The following is a 20,864-nucleotide window of genomic DNA, read 5'->3' on the forward strand; positions in this document are numbered from 1 at the left end:
CCTTCTGACTCAGGCTTCTGAGTGTATGAGTCACCACACTCAGATGTCTGCTTCCTCTCCATCAAACTGTGTTGGAATAAGATGTGGGTTGGGTGCTAAGAAGGCTGTGAAAGGGCTCCCTATCCTTCTCTGAGCTTTGATCCAGAGGCCAGAGAATGACAGCCTGTCTCTCACTTGTTTTTGTGCCTTCCTGTGAGCTAAGGATTGGTTGTACATTTCCAAAGAGTGGAAGGATCAGAGGAAGAAAAATGTGGGACTTTTTTGCTGGTGCTGGGAATGAGCTTAAGGCTTCAGATATTCCAGGCAGGTGATGTACCATAGAACTGCCCCCACCCTTCATGACACTTTGAGATCTTTCAGCTACTGGGAGGGCTGCTGTGCTTCTGTATCATCTTTGGAAGACTGTCGGCAGCAATAAGTTTGCTGCCTTAATCTTAAATGCCCTTTTTTGTCCTGTCCCAGTTATCCTGTGTTTGCATAAGTTGTTTGTGTGAAAATGTGCAGTTGGGTTCTTGAAAGTGCTGGGGATCAGTTCCCCCCTGGTTTTTCCTGTTTGGAAAACAGTGTCCGGCTTGCTTCCAGATACAGAGTAACCGTTCCTTGACCCCTGCTGTTAGAGGGGTATATAAGCTCATGTTTGTGTGAACAAAGAGAGCTTCGCTAATGAACGGAGACTGGGTGTCCTGAGTGCTGTTTAACCTCGGCATCCCTCGCCAGATTTCGTGCTCCAGCTGTGTGGGTCGAGGCAGAAGACAGCTTCCTCCTGCAGGACAGAGCCAGAAGCCTTAGCACAGACCATTGACAGAGCTGAGATGCGGATGTCACTGGACTCTTACTGAAATAGTTTGCCCACTCTTGGTTTGAACGTTGTCTGGCCAGACCCCAAGCCCTAGGAGCATGCCCCTCACTTGCCTGCCACAACCTTTGCTAGTGTGTTTGCAAAGTAAAGTGTAGGCTTTCACATGCTGCTTTGGAGACTCTTTCACAGCTTTCCAATTCATCCACAGAGGTCCCAGAGCCTGAGCCTCTCCAGCAGGAGCAGGTGGCCTTTGGCAGTGGGGACACCGTGGATCTGATCTGCTCTCTGCCTGGAGGAGCCTCCACAGGCTGCACTGTCTGGTCTAAAGATGGCACAAGGCTGGTAGCCTCCCACCGCATCCTGGTGGGGCCCCAGAGGCTACAAGTGCTGAATGCCTCCAGTGAGGATGCGGGGGTCTACATGTGTCATCAGCAGCTCACTCGGGGTATGAGGTGCCGTTTCACTGTGCATGTGACAGGTAAGTGCTTGGTGGCTGAGGCTGTCAAATATGTTGAGCAGCTGCATGGCCAGGGAGGTCAGGGCAGTCCTAGGCAGGGTGGCTGGAATATCTCTGGCTCAAGAGTGTTGTTGGCTGTAGATAGAGAGTAGGAGATACCCCCAAGGTTGTGCTGTCTGAAGGAGTGGTGTTGCAAAGGAAGGATCCCAAAGGCAGGGAACAGTGGGCCCTGAAGGTAGAAAGCAGTGGACTCCAAAAATAGGGAGCAGCAGATCTCTGGATGTGGCAGTGTCACAGGACCACTGCTTGCTTATAACTGTTGCAGATGCTCCAGCCTTAGGAGATGATGAAGATGGGGAGGATGTGGCTGATGACACAGGTGAGATCAGAGCCTAGGCACACTGAGCAGGTCGGGGTCAGGCTGCTTCCTTCCTGTAGGCTGGTTGTTAGAGGACACTGTGACAGGGGGCAGTGCTCCAGGAGCAGTGAGAGGGCAGGGCAGCTCTGCAGGAATTTTGGTATGGACTCTGGTGGGAAGGAGCATCACAAGTGCCAGTAAGCCAGGCAGGGAGCTGAGGTTGCCACTGATGAGTAAGTAGATGCAAGGATTAAGGGGACTAGTGTCTACTTCAGGCCAGCAAGAGGGGAGGAGTACCATGCTGAGGCTTGTGTCATAAAGGGGGCATCACAGATTGGGTGTGAGTAATGAGGGCACATGGATGGCAGTGCCCATATTATGGCCTAGAACTATGGTAGGAGAGAGAGAATGTATGTGTGTACATGAAGGCCATCGTGGGTCCAGATATTGTATGTGGAGTAGGCTATAACTCTGAGATTAGGCTGGTGTTGACTGAATACTCAGACCATCTGGGGCTTTCTGGGGTATAGTGGGACAGGTATTGAGAGGAATCAGAGACAAAATTATTGGGAAAAGAGGGTAATGAATTTATGAGTGTGTGTGGGTGAGGAAAGCAGGTATAAAGGCTTGTATGAGATTTCAGAGTGGAACCCCCATGGAAATGGACTTGGATTCTAGGACTGAAGCCAACAAAGGGTAGTAGTCCTGAGAAGTGGGTTGGCTTCTTGTTTCCCCTTTCCCTTTGGCTACCGGGTTGTTCAGAGCAAAATTTCTAACCCAGTTGCTCTATAGCTCCTGCCCCAACCACATTACCAGTGCCTTTACCCTAAGTTCCTGTTGGTTGTATTTAGTATTTATGCCCCACATAGGCTTAGGTAAGGTGCCAGATGGGTGTCTTTCTTGACCTTGCCTGGCAGTGGGCAGCATTAAGTTACTGAAGTCTCCCAGTGTGGCTGTCTTCTGTCAAGCCCATTGGCCACACTTGGAGCCTGGGAGGGCAGCTCAGAGCTAGGAGAGGCCCCTCACCAGTGTCTGCACACTTTTCTCCTACTTTGTATGGCGGTTCCTCCTCCTAGAGATTCATAGGGCCCTGCGGTTGAGTTGCTGTGGAAGGCCCTGCCCCAGCTTCCCTTCTCTGTTCCGGAAATCTGCTGTCTCCCTCAGCTTCCTCATGAGTCCCAGCAATATGGCATCCTGTTGTTGGTTGTTTTTACTCTACTCTTTGGGGGCCTGCTATCCAGCTCCTAAATAAACACAGAAACTTCATCTTACTTATGATTACCTGGCTTTAGCTTGGCTTATTTCTATCCAGCTTTTCCTAAATTATCCCATTTACCTTCTGCCCCTGGGCTTTTCTCTTTCTCTATTCTGTATACCTTTCTTTACTTCTTATTCCGTGGCTGGCTGTGTAGCTGGGTGGCTGGCCCCTTGCATCCTCCTCTCCTCCCTTTCTTGTTCCTTCTTGATCTTTCTCATTCTATTTATTCTCTGCTTGCCAGCCCCACCTATTTCTCTCTCCTGCCCAGCTATTGGCCATTCAGCTCTTTAGTAGACCAATCGGGTGTTTTAGGCAAAGTAACACAACTTCACAGAGCTAAATGCAACATAAAAGAATGCAGCACATCTCTGCATCATTAAACAAATATTTCACAGTATAAACAAATGTAACACATCTTCAACTAATATTGCACAACAGCGTCTTCCACCCAGCAAAGAGGAAGGAGGGAACTCAGTGCAGGGGAAGCATGAAATGAAGGATCCCTACCAGGCCCTGGGCACTGCAGAGGCTAGCTCAAGTTTGCCACACTGGTGGAATGACCTGACTTGGTTACCTCCCAGGATCTACATCCTACTGGGTTCTACCTCCTGGGTACCTGTACCTGTGGACCTGCTTCAGCGGGAGAGAAGAGGACATGCCCAAGTCTGAGAGTAGGGCAGCTATGGATAAAGTGTTCAGGCAAAGCAAAAGAACCTCAATACAGATGAGGAATAAGGCTAGAGGGTGGGTAGGTAGGACAGCTTTGCAAGGATGCACAATTATGCTATTATGAGCACTTCGTCATCAGGGGCCCCTTACTGGACTCGACCGGACCGTATGGATATGAAACTGCTGGCTGTGCCAGCCACCAGCACTGTACGCTTCCACTGTGCAGCCGCCGGCAACCCCACCCCCTCCATCTCCTGGCTGAAGAATGGCAAGGAATTCCGAGGGGAGCATCGCATAGGGGGCATCAAGGTGGGTCTGGGAAACGGTCACAGATGGGTAGGGCCTGGATACAGAGGGTATAGCCTGTGTCCACTCACCTACTAACTTTACCTGCAGCTTAGGCACCAGCACTGGAGCCTGGTCATGGAGAGTGCGGTGCCTTCTGATAGTGGCAACTACACCTGCGTGGTACAGAACGAGTTTGGCAGCATTCAGCAGACTTACACACTGGATGTGCTGGGTGAGGGTCAGGCTGGGTGATTAAGGCAGGTCTGCCTTGGGCCCTTTGACCCACTGCACCTGACCTAGCTGTGTCTTACAGAGCGCTTCCCACATCGGCCCATCCTGCATGTTGGGCTGCCAGCGAACCAGACAGCCACTCTAGGCAGTGACGTAGAGTTCCGCTGCAAGGTGTATAGTGATGCCCAACCACACATCCAGTGGCTGAAGCATGTTGAGGTGAATGGCAGCAAGATGGGCCCTGATGGCAAGCCCCATGTCACCGTACTCAAGGTGGGCTCTGCTGTTGGCAGGTGGTTGGGTGGATGGGTTATCTGGGAGTGCCTTGGCCCTGGTCCATAAGTCCCTCTTTGGCTGAGGGATACCTTGGGTCTTAGGCCCAGGTGTTGGAGCTTCTGAGAAGGTGCAGATGGGTCCCAGTGCTTATCACCTACTCTGAGCTCCAGGCAGGCTCTGTGTTACTTGTGCCCTGCCATGGGACTTGTTTCCCCGTCTGCTCCGAGGACTGGGCCTGCAGAAGGTGTCTCTTGAGTAACAGTTGTGGTGGCTCAGGGCAGGAGGATGTCTGCTGAGCTAGTACCCTGTGGACCCTAGAAGACAGGCTACCCACTCCCCAGCTGCCTGCACTGAAGCACTGGCCACATTCTGCCTTCACTGCCTCTGTCCTGCCTCCCTCTGCCTGTAGCTTTGTTCCATGGCCGCAGGTTGGGGCCACTTGAGAATTCAGACTTTGCAGCACTGGAAGCCCAAAGAAAAACATTTGTTGAGAGACAAGGAAATCTAGTTGGGGAGAGGAACAGGTGTTGGCAGGAGCTGGAATCCTGGATATTGAGAGAGGCCACTAGAGCCATGTCCAGTGTGATGCCCACTCTGTGTGTGTGTGTGTGTGTGTGTGTGTGTGTGTGTGTAGGGTGGACATGGAGGAGGCCAGTCTGTGAAACCACAGCTATCACTGCCATTATGTCCCTCCCTTCAGGCAGCCTTCCAGGTGTTGCTGCCCGGTCCCCAGCCCATTCTTTGGGATCTCCCTTGTCCTGCCTTGTCCTCATGTTCTTCTGGAGCTGGCTTGGGATGTCCCCACTGTCCTGGATCAGTGAGACTCCGGAGGCAGATGCACAACTCCATCCAGCCAATGTGTCGGAGTGGGATAGGGGCAAGTACCTCTGCCGAGCCATCAATTTCATAGGCATGGCTGAGAAGGCATTTTGGCTGCATGTTCACAGGCCTCAAGCAGGTGATGACTGTTCTGTGCCTACCTGGCTCGCTAAGCTCCAGCTCCAGGGCCCCAGCTGTGTACCTTCCCAATGCCTTGCGCCACCCCTTTCCTGCTTGACCCCACCTGTGGCTCACATTCTACTTGTGACGCCTTGATAGCTCCCAGCCAGCACTGACTGACTTCCTCCTTCAAAGCCCCTCAGGCCTGTGTGTCCTCTTGCATACTCCACTTGCATGCTTAGAAGGTCCTTAGAACCTGCCAGGGGTTGAGCCCCGTGCTGTTTGAGAACAGCGACTTTCTACCGGTCTCTGGCTGACACTGATGCCTCTGGCTTCCTGTCCATACATGTGTCTGCTCATCTTTCCTTCTGCACATCTCCTATTTCTGCTCTAACTCTGCATGTTGCCTCTTTGTGGCACCATGCTCTCCCCACCTGCCTGTTGCTCACCTTGGACAGGGAATTGCCCACCAAGTGAGAGACTGACTTCAGGTTCAGTGGCTTGGTACAGGATACAGAGGGCCCTGAGCCTCCATGACTGTGGCAGGGCTGTGGTGGTGGCAAAGGTGACATTTCCCTTGAAGCCTGACTGCATCATCTCCATGTGGACTGTGCTATGGTACCCAAAGGGAGGTGCTGGTGCTTGCCTATTGCTCTCTGTTCTCTCTTTGTAGACATCAGGCATTAACACTGCTGACAAGGAGCTAGAAGTTCTGTCCTTGCGCAATATCACCTTTGAGGACTCAGGGGAGTACACCTGCCTGGCAGGCAATTATTTCGGGGTTTCCCATCACTCTGCATGGCTGGAGGTGCTGCCAGGTACTTGCTTCTGCTGCTGCTGTGTCTGTCCTCTTGTGCTGGCTCAGAACTAACAAAGCTGCCAGGGACAGCAGGGGATCACTTACAACTTAACTGCAGTCCATCCTGTGGTAATCACCCTGGTCTTGTGCCTGGTATGGGAACATCAACCTGCCCCATCTTGGTCTTGCAAAGGCCTCCCCCTCAATCCTCCAGGTGGGTTTCCACAGTCCTGCCTTGAGGCTCTGGGATCTCCTGGGAGCCTTGTGGGTGTTGTGGGTGCTTCTGGCTCTGCCAGACTTCTCTCCTGACTCTGGCCCCTACTGACTCACAGATGTTTTTGACCACCCAGGTGAGTGGGGGACGTAGGTCACCCAGCTCTGAGTATTCAGGGTCCCTTCCCCACAGGTGCCTGGGGTTCAGGCTGATGAGAAATCCCATAAGGCCTCATGAAGCCCCAACATTCATGTCTTTGCAGCTGAGAGAGAGCCAGCAGAGGGTAACGAGGCCGGCAGTTTATCCGCGGGCACCATCATCTTCTGGGTGGGCTTCTCCCTCTCAATTTTGATGGCGGCAACTGTGACACTCTGCTACCTGCATAGAGCCGCAAGAAAGGGCCTGGGCCCTCCTGCTGTTCACAGGAGTTCTCGATTCACACCTGAGCGACAGGTAACTGAAAATAGATACCAGATTTTGATCTCTCAGTTGTGCTTTGAGCCTCCTAGAGTTCCAGCAGTGCCTGGGGCCTGCCAGGAGACTTTTCTCTGCAGTCAGATGGGCTGATCATTCCCTGTTCTCTTCTCCACATGGAACCCAAGTTACTCTGAAATGCAAAACAATTTTGAGTCTTCAGTAACCACTGTATGAGCATCCCTCTTCTTGGCCCTACATTCTGTCTCACATAGACTTGACCTTGCCACTCCTAGGAGTTATACCACATCAACTCTTTTCCAATGCCCAGCACCCATTGTGTGGCACCAACCTATCCCCAATGATCCAAGCAGGTGACCGTGGAGTCCTACTCCTCCGTGAACTCTGACATACCCCTGGTCCACATCGTCTACCCATTCTCAAGAGAACATACTGTTATGGCTAATAGTTCTGAGCTTGAGCTGCCTGCTGACCCAAAGTGGGAAATATCTAGAACTCGGTTAGTGCTGGTGAGGGACACAATGTACTTGGTGGGGTTCTGTGGTTGGGGGCTAGATGGCTACCAGGCAGAAGCCTGTTGGAGGTAGGATGAAATACTCCTGAGGTAGGGTCCAGGGTGTGATCTCAGGGGTTACTCTGTCTATGGATGCAGTGGCACAGGGCCATGAGGGCTGGGGGTACTGGGCACATACTTACTGCCTCTGCTTCTTTGGCCAGGCTGACACTTGGCAATCCTCTGGGAGAAGGCTGCTTTGGCCAGGTTTTTATGGCAGAGGTTATTGGCCTTAACATGGACAGCACTGCCAAGCCTGTCACCGTGGCTGTGAAAATGCTGAAAAGTAAGAAGGGAGAGAAGTAATACAGGGCATCTGGGGACGATAACGCCATCACCTGACACCCCCGCTCTTAACACAGATGATGCCAATAACCAGGACTTGTTGGCTCTGATGTCTGAGATGGAGATGATGAAAATTATTGGCAAGCACAAGAACATTATCAACCTGCTGGGGGCCTGCACACAGGGCGGTATGTGCAGCAAATGGGTGTACTGTTGGATTGGGGCTCCTGAGTCACACAACATCTCTGAGGTGCCTGTACTTCCAGGGCCACTGTATGTGCTGATGGAGTATGCAGCCAAGGGCAACCTACGGGAGTTCCTGCGGGCACAAAGGCCCCCAGGCATGGACTACTCTGACACCTCCAGACTGGCAGAACAACAGCTTACCTGCAAAGATCTAGTGTCCTGTGCCTATCAGGTGGCCCGGGGCATGGAGTACCTGGCTTCTCAGAAGGTGAACAGAGGTGGGGCACAGGCCAAGTGGGGCCTCTCTGGGTGGAAGAGTGGGTATCAAGCTTGCTTGGGCTAGGGAGATGTCAACTTAGCCTAGGTTCCTTTCATGCCTCTTCAGTGTATTCACAGAGACTTGGCTGCCCGAAACGTGCTGGTGACTGAGGACAATGTGATGAAGATTGCAGACTTTGGCCTGGCTCGTGATGTGCACAACCTGGAATACTACAAGAAGACCACAAATGTGAGCCCCAGTTCAGGGTGGTTGGGGTACAGTGCTCCATGGGACATCTGACAGCCAACACCTTTCCCTCTGTCCAGGGCCGGCTACCTGTGAAATGGATGGCACCAGAGTCCCTGTTTGACCGAGTCTACACCCACCAGAGTGATGTGTATGTGTCCCAACATAGGATGGGGGTAGAGAGTGGGGACAGCAAGACCCAAGTCACACGTATCACGACCTTTAGGGTCCTGGTCCTCTCAGGCTCTATTCTGCCCCCTCCTTTGGGCTGACAGCATAACCCTGGCATTCCTCTCATCCTGGTGCCCCACCTTGCCCATTGTTGACATGTCCTGGTGTAGGACTGTTGCAGTAATGGGCCAGGAGTAATAGGCCCTTTACCCTCACTCCCTTGAAGCTGGTCCTTTGGAGTCCTTCTCTGGGAGATCTTTACACTGGGGGGCTCACCATATCCTGGCATCCCACCGGAAGACCTTTTCAAGCTATTGAAAGAGGGCTACCGAATGGACAAGCCTGCCAACTGCACACACGACCTGTGAGCAAAGCATTCCTTACTCCTCTATCCCGTCCCTGGGAGTGGCTGGATTCCTATCAGGGTCCCTGGGATGAGTAGAGGGCTGGTAGGGAAGGGCAGCAGACCAGGAGACCACAGCCATACTTGGTACAGGTATGTTATCATGCGGGAATGTTGGCATGCAGTGCCTTCACAGAGGCCCACCTTCAAGCTTCTGGTAGAGGATTTGGATGGCATCCTTACTGTGACTTCAACCAATGTGAGTACCACTCAGTCCCGCCCTCTCTGCCTCCTCTGATTCCTGTGCATGTTGTTCCTTCAAGTCCAGTGGCGGGATGAACCCTCAGGTGTACAGCCTGAATACAGATGGCTATGGGATCAAGGAGGTGCATGCTAAGGTACGGTCCTATAGCCTTTTTCACCAACAGGTATACCTGGACCTATCGATGCCTTTTGAGCAGTACTTGCCAGGTGGCGAGGATACCAGTAACCCCAGTTGCTTAGAGATGACTGTTCACCCACGACCTGCTGCCCCCAACCCAACTCAGGAATTGGACACTTCAGATGTGAGGGACAAAGAGTCCCACAGACCAAGTTCCAGCTAATGCTTATGCGGACTCTAGCTCACCCTGCTACTGTTGGTGCATGGTGGACCCCAGCTGGACCAGTGTGAAGGATGAAAAATGATGGGACTTGGTGTGTGTGTGTGTGTGTGTGTGTGTGTGTGTGTGTGTGTGTGTGTACACACATACGCACACGTGCATATGCATCTTTGGCTCCTGGGTGCAGCATCCCCTTGGGACCATGCATTGCTGACTGGCCAGGGCCAGGAACACCAAATGTAGAATATGAGAGGGCCCACCCCATGCAATCCTGTGGTTCTGGCTCCCTTGTTCCCCACTGTCACCTTGCAGGGACCATTGCAGAGAGAGCTGGACTCTTGAGTCCAGGGTGTGCTTTAGTCTTGTACCCAAAGCTGATCCTGCAGGGAAGCTCTGCCCAATGTGGTGATCCTCCCTCCTGCATGATACCTTGTGCCTGGAGTGAGTCACAGCTCCCCATCCCCAGGCTTCCACCTTCCCACCTTGCCCCTCAGAGACTGAAATTATGGATATCTGAAGTTGGGAGTCATTAACTTCTATCAGAAAAGTTTATTCCAGAAAGAAATGTACCCTTATACAGGTAGATGTTGTGTGTGATATATATGCACATAGGTCTATACCTATGTGGAGGAGGGCAAAACTGAGGCTCGGGAGCAGTATACCCCTTGGGGCTCATCAGTGAAATGGCAAGAGTGTGTTGAGAAGCAAGGGGCTTTTCTGGCACTGCAGTTTGATTTGTACCTGGCCCTTCACGTTTGTAGAGCTATTATTAACCCCAGAACCCCCAATCTCCCAATATAGGTTTATAGAATTCAGCTAGAGTGTGGCAGAATTTTAAGTTGTAACTTACTAATAGCTGAAGAGGCTTGTACTGGACTTAGGGGTGTTGCTGAGAATGTGCATCTGACCCACACCGAGGCTGGAGGTGGCACCTGGGAGCTCAAGAGCCCTCACAGTTAGAGCAGGCTCCAATGAGCACGTTTTATTTCCTCTGACCCTTTTTCAGTGATTAGATTTCTGTAGGCCCCTTCTTTGGGAGGTTTTTGTTTTGTTTTGTTTTTTTATTTCAAGGTGAGTTTGTATTTTCACATAGATTCTTCTAATCGCTGTGTAAGGAGCCTGTGCACAGGGATGGGATGGTCTTGCATGAAGGTTCAGATGTTAATAGATGCTAGAAGTTTGTATCTATGTATATATAATTTATTGAGTCTTTACAAGTTGTATTTGCCATAGGGTTAACACTTCTTACGTGATGCTTCCTCATTTTATAGTTTTGACTATTATGTTTCAAAACTTGGAAGAAAAAGCAGTGAATTCACTTTTGTTATTTTTTTGTACTGTTCCTGGACCCTAGGCTTTAGTGGCTTGCCTGTCAGCTAGCAGGGCTAGGACAGTGGCTCAGGGTGACTTTTCTTAGAGCCTAACACGTGGTTTGTCAGCACACATTGGCAGATGTGGTTTTGTTAATGCAACCAACTTACTTTCCAAAAAATAAAGAGATAATCCGTTCTGGTTTCCACCTGTGCCTCTTCCCTTCCATTCTGGGACCTGTGGAGCTATATCCTCACTACTTGTGAGGACTGGTTTTGAGGTTTGTCCCTGTCGGGGGTTGGGGATAATAGCTGGATAATAATAAATTCTTAGCTGCTGGCTGGTCCCTAGAGTCAAGTGCTGGCCCCACAGAGACTAACTGTCTTAGCTTTTCATTCCCAGGGTGAGGGCAGCTGGGCTTGGGCATGCCTGCCTGTGATCCATAGTGCCTGGCACAACCTCAGGGTGACCAGTTTAGAGGTGCCAAGGAGAGGATTCAAGAGAGTCCATAGGAGGGAACCAGGGGGTGTGGAGGAAGCACTCTGGGACTGTTCAGTTCCCAAGCTGCCTTGCCAGAGGAGAGATCCTATGAGGACACAGGATGTGGTAACCTCTGTGGGAAGGAAGGCAAAATCCCTGGTCTAAACAGTGTACACTGATAGTGAATGCCTTTAATCCCATCACTTGGGAAGCAGAGCCAGATGGTCTAGGAGTTTGAGACCAGCCTGGTCTACATAACAAGTTCGAGGACAGCCGGGACTATGTAGAGAGGATGCTGTAGGTCTGGATGTCTGTTGGTACCCCCTACAGCAACCTAACAAGAGGCACCAGACAGCTTCATACCTAGGACTCACAGCCACGAAGACACCTGATGACAGTGACCTGGCAGGAGGAGGTAGCTAGAGGGCCTGAGCCTCCCACTCAGATCTCCCATGTCCTGTTGAAGTTAGGTTCCTTCTGCTGTGTCTAGTCTCCTCTGATCCAGAGGAGTCTCTTTACCCAACTGCCTTGCCTTTTGGACATGGGTGGTGGTGATGGTGGTTGTTTCCTTGTGTCCTCTGGGTAACATCAAAAATAGGTTTGCTCCCAGTCTGACACTCCTGCTTACTAACAGTGGCCTGTGGCTGGTTGTCATCCTGGGTTGGTGATGGGAGCTCATCAGGTTGGGTCCAGCTCACCCTCAGTGATGAATGTATCTTTATATTTCTAAGGAAAAGGCATGCTATGATCTGTGGGGATGTGGGATCTTTCTAATGCCTGGGACTGTCCGCCTTGATTGCTTTCTGTATGTCCCCAGTGTCTGGAGGTCTGAGCATTTGCTCTGTCACCACTGTGTCCCACACCTCCTTGCTCTGAGTCTGGTGAGAGGGCACACTGGGCCATCAGCTTGATGTGTGGAGTTGGAGGTTCTTAGTGGGGGAAGCACTATGTTACACCATGTGCACCCACTCTCAGGGTTGCAGGACAGGGAAAAGAAGGGGATATGTGTACCCAATACCACCAGTTTCCCTCCCTGGGTGCCCTCCCATGTGTTCCCATTTTTGCAGGTCCAATGGTGTGGACATACCACTTTTCTTTTTTCCTATAGTTTATCACATCAATACACTATATGTCACCCATATTGTATATTGTGACAGCTCTGTTTCTGGTAAATTCTGGCCCTAAGTGATATTATATGGCATGTATTGTAGATGTAACCAACCTTCTTATTAAATAAGAAACACAGAACCAATGCAAAGAAGAAAGCCAAAAGGTCAGAACTAAGAGCTAAAACCTTACCCTTCCTCCTGTGGTGGTCCTACCTCTCCGAACCAGAGCTACTTCCTGTGTTAAAGTCCTTATATAGAATTTCTGTTCTGCCTTCTCATTGGTTGTAAACCCAACCACATGACCACCTCGTCACGGCCTGTCTGTATAGACCTCCAGGTTTTCCATGATTGGTATTGAGATTAAAGGCATGTGTATCCAATAATGGCTGTATCCCTGAACACAGAGAGACTTACCTAGCTCTGCCTACCAAGTGCTGTGATTACAAGCATATGCCACCATTGCCCTGCTTTCCTATGGCTTGCTAATAGCTCTGACCCTGGGCAACTTTATTTATTAACATACAAATAACATTTTAATACAAATAAAATATCACCATTATGTATGTATGTATATAAGTAACATAGTACCCAATATTTTAAAAGGGGCACATATTTGAGAAGGCATCATTAAATGTGGTAAATTAGTTGAATGCATTGGGTATTATATGTTATGTGGGAAACTGCGGCAACAATGATGACCATTGTAATTTACAAAATTACTCTCATTTTGGAGAAGGGTGCCTCAGGATGTTGTCTATGAAAAAAAAGTTCTCATTTTAGTTAGTCATAACTTTGTTTTGTCACCCAGTTCTACATGAAATTATTGGGAAATTTATCTTAGTTGAAGTTTTATGCCAATATCATATTGACGTTTCCTCTTGAGGCCTGTCAGGAATATGGAGTGTGTCTGTTGATATATTAGGATGATACTTCAGCAAGTTTGGGAATATTTTTAAAAAGAAAGATGAAGCAGCGATTCCTGGTGTGTGTGTGTGTGTGTGTGTGTGTGTGTGTGTGTGTGTGTGTGTGTGTGTGTGTGTGTGTGTGTGAGAGAGAGAGAGAGAGAGAGAGAGAGAGACAGACAGAGACAGAGACAGAGAGAGGGAGGGAGGGAGAGAGGGAGAGACAGATACAGAGACAGAAACAGAGCTGCAGTGGGTTTAATGCAAACGTCTGAGGTTTTCAGGGAAGAGAATGGTGACTAAAGGTCTAGTGACCTCTCATATTCGTTACTTTTCTGTTGCTGTGATAAAACACCATGACCAAGGCAACACATAGAAGGAATTGTTTATTTTGGCTTGTAGTTACAGAGGCTTCGAGTCCGTTATGTCGGAGTGAGGGCATCAAGCAGGCATGGCGGCTGGAACAGGAGGCTGAAAGCTCACATCTTGAACCATAAGTATGAAACAGAGAGAACAAACTGTCACCATAATGTTGTTCTCATTTTTTCAGGGCCTAGTAACCATTAACAAAATCCGTTGAAATCACAATCTTTGGATTTAATTTTGAAACAAGTACTTCAATCCTTAATTTGTTTCTGTCTGATACTTGGTCACAGTGACAGAAAAATAACAAATTCAGTAGGTCACCATGTCTGTCTGTCTGTCTATCATCTATCTATCCATCAATCTATATCACTTATATATGTACTGAGGATTCTAATCAAGACTACATATATACAAAGGCATATATCCTCCCACTGAGGCACACTTGCATTTTCCTCCATTATTATTGCTTATAAAAAGCATACATATTTCATATACTGTCATGCTGAGTGTTCTGTAGGCAGAGTTTTAACACAAAATATTAACATACAGAGAAAAATGTATGCTGTAAGAAGTAATTGTGTACCAACAGATGTTTATCAACATTGCTGGTTTTGTTTAATACATTCACTAACTACTACCAACTAACTTCAGTTACAAGAACAATAAATAACTAGAGAAAAAGCTTAATATACACAGGCTGAAATACTGTTGTTTCTTTGGTAGTGTACAGTTGGATGCTTAAATTTCCAGTACTTTTGTCAGTCAAATCTGAAAATTAATATGCAAGTTACATAAACTGAAATTTTCCCTCCACAAATTTATGATATGTAAACTTTTGTAATCTTACTGAAAGTTTCACATATTAAAGAAATACATGGTTTCATGGAAGACCATGCCTTTAAATCCAAGCTCTCAAGAGCATGAAGCTGTATGATTATGAGTATGAGAACAGCGGAAGATACAAAGAATTAAAAATCAGCTGCTGTTGCCCCTCACCCAACACCAAGTTTGGATGCCACCTGCCCCCCACCTCACATATCACACGTGCCTGCCCTATTGTTGTGGAGTATTAGTTTAAGATGCGTTACATTCATTTATGCTGTGGAATATTTGTTTACTGATGCAAAGATGTGTTGCATTTGTTTAACTCTGGAAAACTGTGTTACTGTGCCTGTCTAAAACACCTAACTGGTCCAATAAAGAGCTGAATGACCAGTAGTTATACAGTAGAGGAATAGGTGGGACTGCCAGGCAGAGAGAATAAATAGGAGAAATCTAGGCTCGAGAGAAGAGGATAGAGAAAAGGAGAAGGAGAGGAGAGCGCCAGGGGCCAGCCACCTAGCTACATAGTCAGCCACAGAGTAAGAAGGAAAGAAAGATATATAGAATAAAGAAAAGCAAAAAGCCCAGAAGCAAAACAGTTAAAGAGAAATGAGATAATTTGCTGTGGATATCGCTCTATATAAATAAAACACTGATGTGGCCAGGCAGGAAGTATAGGCAGGACAAGCAGAGAAGAGAATTCTGGGAAGTGGGAGGCAGATAGGGGGAGACACTGCCAGCTGCCACCAGGACAAGCAGCATGTGAAGATGCCGGTAAGCCACGAGTCACATGGCAAGGTATAGATTAATAGAAATGGGTTAATTTAAGATATAAGAACAGTTAGCAAGAAGCCTGCCACGGCCATACAGTTTGTAAGCAATATAAGTCTCTGTGTTTACTTGGTTGGGTCTGAGTGGTTGTGGGACTGGCAGGTGACAGAGATTTGTCCTGACTGTGGGCCAGACAGGAAAACTCAAGCTACAATAATTTGTTAGAAAAGCTGGCTAGAAGCAAGCCAAGCTAAGTCTGGGCATCAAAAGTAAGAATCAGCCCTTGTGTATTTATTTGAGAGCTGAGTGGCGGGCCCACAATGAGTAAAAAAACAAACAAATGAACAAATAAAACAAAAACTATACACACACACAGGGCTCACATCCATGCACACATAAAAATATAAGCAAATCAAAAAGCAACAATGTATAGGCAGTGACCTGTTATTTCCATGTACAGATGAGCATTCTGTCTTTCTCGTAGGTTTTCTACAATTCACCAAGGTGTAAGATAGTTCAGTGACTGTGAAAGACAGAGTCACAACAGGTGGGAGTGCAAACAGGCTGTTCACAAGCTTTTGTTATCCATTTTAGTATTTCAGGTTATGTCTGAGGAGCTTCTTAGTTAGACGAAACAAAAACGGTGAAAATTTTACATGTGCTAGTTTCCCTATTTTGACTGAAAAATACTTGATTATCTTTAAGGTATTCTGATCAAAGAAAGCATACTTCTTGGAGGTACTTAAGAACAAAAACTGCCAGCAATAACAACAAAAAAGAATATCATCATTGTTAATTTTTTTGTATCTGGGCTTGTGTGGGCTCTGGGTCACCCTGAATAAAGTTTCTTCTGGGTGTGTCTGGGAGGGGAGCATAGAAACACTGGACTTGGTACAGTAGAGCACACATCCAGTGTTGGGGCCACTTTCCAAACCGCGGTGTGTAGTGGAGGGAGTAGGGCTGGTCTTCCTCTTTCCACCTCCTGAGTGCTGTGATTATAGGCATGGACCAGCACACCCAGTTTATGCAAAACTGAGAGGATGGGGCCTAGGGCTTCAGGCCCTGAGGGCGAGAGTGATGCTTAGGACTGTAGGCCAGATCATCAGCACTGCTGTTTCTTGCTTGTTTTGTTCCAAATTAATTAAATTTATGTCCACGTTTATTTAACCTTTTCATTTATCATTTGTCATCTATCATCTATTTATCCATTTATCTATCTATCTATCTATCTATCTATCTATCTATCTATCTATCTATCAACTATCATTTGAGGCAGGGTCTCTCTACATAGCCCCTGGATTTTTATACCTAGACAGGGCCGCCCTCTAAACTCACAGAAATCTCTATGTAAACCAAGTGGCCTCAAACTCCCAGAGATTTGCAGCTGGGACTAACTTGGAATTTACAGTCATCTTCTTCAGCTCCCTGAGTGCCTGAGATTATAGATGTGTGCTACCCTGCTGGACCTGACTGGCAATTTTAATAAGGCTGAAAGCAGGGGCTGAACAGATGCCTCCAAGGTTAAGATGGATTACTCTGTATGGAGTATAGAGGACCCAAGATCCATTCCCCAAACAGTTCAAAACTGCCTGTGACTTCTGCCCACTCCAGAAAATTCATTGCCTCTGGCCTCTCTGGCCTCACCTTCACTCGTGTGAACATACCCACATACATACATTGTACAGAATTAAAAATAATAATAAAAATAATGATTAACCTGGCATTTTAAAAAAGTAAACAAAATCAAGAGGAAACAGGACTGGAAATGGGATGAGGTTTCAGGTGTTGGGTCTGGAAGTTGGGATTTCATTGTTCGTTTATTCTTTTGTACATGGGACCCAAATCAAATAGCCTAAACAATAAACAGGAGATTCAAGGGTTTACCAGCAAGCTGTGCTGTTTTCCTTGTTTCACCAGTGCTCACATGGTTTAAGGGAAACAGTGCTGATGAAAAACCCAGAGCAACAGCATTGAAGGATCTTCTTTTCCTCCACTGGCTTAAACATCTGAATGTAAGAAACTGTTTTCCGTTGTAAATTTATCTTCTTTTAGCATTCCCTTTTCAAGAAAACTAGTCCAACAAGAGCAATAGAAATCAGAACATTAGCACAGTGACTGTCTCAAAGCAACAGGAGCTGGAAATTTTCTGTTATGAATGAAAATGCTTGAAACCAAGGGTATTTAAACGATTTTCCTGAAGCCCAGAACTAGTTAGCAGGAATGACTGGGAATGAAAAGGAGATGTAGTTCTTCAGGTGCAAGCTCCTTCAGGGAAGGACACTGGAGAGTATACTTCTGGGTCCTGCTTACAATAGCATTGGCTCTTTAAGAACGTCATGTACAGATTAAAATTCTTTATGACAAATTGAGCTCACTTTTCCTATTGATTGTAATGTGATAAGAAACAGTTCACCACGGAATTCAAATAAAAAACTAAGGCTTACGCTCTACTACTAATATAAACTTTTGAAAAACAGAACTGTTTTAGAAAACATAGTACTTCAGTTAGAACCCTTATCCCAGACAGATTTGTAGCAACAAATTAAGATAAATACCAGAGGAGGTTTAAAATTAAGTGTTTCTGATGTGTTCTGACATATTGTCAAACCAATTCATTTCCCTTTGCACAGGAAAATACATACCATCATATTAAAAGTTATCAGATGTAATTCAGAGCAACACATTTAAAAATATTGTATTAAAAAGTATAGGAGTACTTTTTAAGTCATTTAAATACTTGGAAAAATTTGAAGTGTGAGAAACACAGGTTGCTGTCAACAATTTGTCCCTGTCTCCTCTTGAAGCATACAGAGATGCAAAAAACAAACAATTAAAAAAACTGCTCATCTTTGTTTCCTTATGTGACAAATGTAATTTAGAGGAAATGGTTACAATGGGTTGGTACAATTAGTTCTCTGTCATGTTCCCAAAACCTTTTTCTGACTAAATAAATGTTTGTTGTGAGGTAAAATCTGTAGAGTTTTCTCAATGAAAATGGAAATATGTGGACAGAGCCAGAAAGTAGATTTAATCATAAAACAAAGTTTGAGGAAGATAAAAAAAAATCAAGATCATATATAAAAATGCATTATTTGTTAAAAATGTCTTAGTCCTAAAATCTATACACTGACACACAATTATAATTCTCTATTTGGAATAAAGGTGATGGAAGGTACCTGTCACTTAGGTTGAACATTTTATACAGAGAAAAGGAAAATCTAGGTTTGAACTTGCATTTCAGAGCCTTAAAATGGCCTGCAAAGGGAAGGATACTGTCTTAGTCAGGGAGTCCAATATCTCTCAACTGCTTGAGTTGGAAAGACTTTCAAAAAATCAAGAAAATTTCCTGCCACAGCTTGGCTCATGAGATGGTAAACTATTGATGGGATCAATCTGAGTGCTAGAGAAGTGGGAAAGTGAGTCATGTACTTACTCAGATCTCCTTGAAATAAAGGCTACACAATCTAAGGAAATCTGAGAGAAATCATTTCCTGATGGACTGGCTCAAAGGAAGCATTGGGATGCTTGGTTATCACAAGCAGAGGTCTCACAAATATCATGTACTGGGAGATGATGAAGGAAGGAGAGATGCAAAGCTTTAAGGCCAATTCACTGGGCACGATGGAGCTGTGCTTACAGAAGAGGTGAAAAATAAAAAGGTTGCTTCACCAGGGATGTCAGTACCGGCATGTGACTTTAGTACCTTTGCAGAGCTCCGTGGTAGAATGTGATTTTGTGGAAACAACTAACATTTGAAAGAAGGGGTGGAGTGTTGTGTAACAATTTTCCCTTCTTTCACATGAATTTTTTCTGTTATTTTTGAGATAATTACATTATTTTCTCTTCCCTTTCATATTTTCAGATCCTCCTTACATTCTTCCTTAATCCTTGTCTAATTTATGACATCTCTTTTCATTAATCATTGTTACATGCATGTGTTTATGCGTGCAGTTGTATTTTGCTAACTGTAAACTGATCATTCTATATAGCTAGCATGTATGATATTGGATATCCAACTTGTGTGCCCTTCCCTGGGTAAGACTGTTTCATTAAGGCTCAGAAAGTTCTATGGAAAGACAGAGGAGGTTGGCAAGACTCGGGCATTAGACCATGGCTGGGAAAGCTGAAACTTAAAAGATTAACAAGGCCCTTCCCCTCCCAATGTTATATAGGTAGTGAGTAGGACAGGTGAAGAGATGAGTCTTGTAGAGATACTCAGGTTTCTAGTTTTAAAGAGTCACCCATTTTAATATGAGCCTTTGTGATACTACTGCATATGAGTTATTCATATTCCTGAAAGTAATCCCTTACTTATATTCCTGTTAATTAACTTCAATAAACTCATTAATTTGTGAGACTAGGAATTACACAGTCTTCCCTGGGAGGCAGACGGGTAAAGAAAGGTGGAACTAATAAATAATACCAATGGTCAATTTCTATCTTCCTTTTTAATTTTCTTTCCAAAGACAAAGGCATAGTGAGCTTTTTCTTCCAGCTGTCTGGTTCAGGATAGATAGATATATACAAGGTTAGTACTGAAGATGTTTACCTGAAGCTGTAGGTGATCATAACTCTTGTGAGTGAACTATGGCTATGTCATGTCCAAAAGACAGCATTTCACAGCAGGTCCCCTAATCCTCAGTCATGATATGCAGGACCTATTTCTGTATGCTCCCTAAATCTATGGTGAGTGGCTGGACTTCATGCCCCATTTAGGACTTAAGCGTTCATGGTTACTTCAGCATTTGAAGTTTCCAGGCTGTGCATTTACTGCTGCCTACTACAGAAAGAAGAAACTCTGACCAAGGCTGACAGCTGAAGAGATCTATTTGTATAAACAGAAACATTTACAAAGCAGTTACTAGTAGCATAATCTTAAAGGGCCATGACCCTTGCAGCTACAGTCTTCTGACCAGCTACTGTGTACTATGTGTGCTGTACTAATTCCTTCCTATAGTGCAGATCAGAAGGAAATTAATTAAACACTAACTCCATGTCACTGTTGCACCAGTGATTTTCTCATATTCTCTGTGCTACCATTTAAATGATATTTTCTTTTCCTTTAATGAAAAGTCTTAATTTCATGAGTTCCTTTTTGTTAATTTTTAGTCTCATTTCCCATTAGCTGAGAGTCCTATTCAGAAAACCCTTACCTGTGCTTAGAAGTGGGAGTATTTTCTCTCCCATGTCCTTTGGCATTGTCAGAGTATCAGGGTTCATTTTGACATCCATGACCCGTTTATGCGGAGTATGGTAGAAGATGAGCGGCACAGTTTCGTTTTCTGCATTCTAAAAATAATTTTTCACTACCACCATATCTGAGACAGTATCTTCAAATGCCAACATACATATAATGAAATACAAATATGTATGCAAGGTTACACTAGGTATTCCCAAGTGCATTCTGCTTATCAAGTGGACCACTTTGAGTAACCAGCTATGTAGTAAGTAATATGAGGCCAAGCTCTGACCACTCAGAGTAAGGCATGGCAACCATTTATTTGCATTAGAATAAATTCTCAGCAGGACTTATAGCCTGGCTCAAATACTGTAGATTGAGTGGTCATTTTCTTGGTTCCCCAGATCCATTTATCACACTAGTAAAATTAAAAAAAAATTGTAAACACAGAAGGGGACAAATGATCCTTACTTTTGGTGATGAATAATATTTAGATTGCCCCATAATTCCAGCTTTAAGTGTCTTTTTAACAATTGCATTTTCACCAAATCTATTT

General features: G+C 46.1%; 1 protein-coding gene and 1 long non-coding RNA gene across 5 annotated transcripts; one reads left to right on the top strand and one right to left on the bottom strand.

The window, feature by feature from the left end:
* Positions 1-957: 957 nt before the first annotated feature.
* On the top strand, positions 958-10,707 carry LOC128120554 (fibroblast growth factor receptor 3-like). 4 transcript variants are annotated; one of them, XM_052754716.1, is made up of 17 exons: positions 958-1,277; positions 1,582-1,635; positions 2,229-2,231; positions 3,681-3,850; positions 3,938-4,061; positions 4,143-4,333; positions 5,949-6,093; positions 6,551-6,741; positions 7,077-7,222; positions 7,441-7,562; positions 7,639-7,749; positions 7,828-8,015; positions 8,133-8,255; positions 8,333-8,403; positions 8,650-8,787; positions 8,920-9,025; positions 9,195-10,707. In XM_052754716.1, the coding sequence occupies exons 1-17, from the start codon at positions 1,220-1,222 to the stop codon at positions 9,369-9,371; spliced, it is 2,118 nt and encodes a 705-aa protein (XP_052610676.1). In that variant the 5' UTR covers positions 958-1,219; the 3' UTR covers positions 9,372-10,707. The 4 variants fall into 4 exon arrangements, with proteins under 4 accessions (XP_052610676.1, XP_052610674.1, XP_052610675.1 ...); XM_052754714.1 differs by lacking the exon at positions 2,229-2,231 and having other exon boundaries at positions 1,582-1,638; positions 3,672-3,850; XM_052754715.1 differs by lacking the exon at positions 2,229-2,231.
* Positions 10,708-13,539: 2,832 nt separating this feature from the next.
* On the bottom strand, positions 13,540-20,826 carry LOC128120555 (uncharacterized). The gene is made up of 2 exons (XR_008221898.1): positions 20,283-20,826; positions 13,540-13,655 (listed from the first exon to the last, which is right to left on the bottom strand). It is a non-coding gene; the product is annotated as an uncharacterized LOC128120555 (long non-coding RNA).
* Positions 20,827-20,864: the final 38 nt, after the last annotated feature.

The sequence above is a fragment of the Peromyscus californicus genome, unplaced genomic scaffold (assembly GCF_007827085.1).
Source record: "Peromyscus californicus insignis strain IS unplaced genomic scaffold, ASM782708v3 Scaffold_2__1_contigs__length_46816999, whole genome shotgun sequence".
Classification (NCBI taxonomy): domain Eukaryota; kingdom Metazoa; phylum Chordata; class Mammalia; order Rodentia; family Cricetidae; genus Peromyscus; species Peromyscus californicus.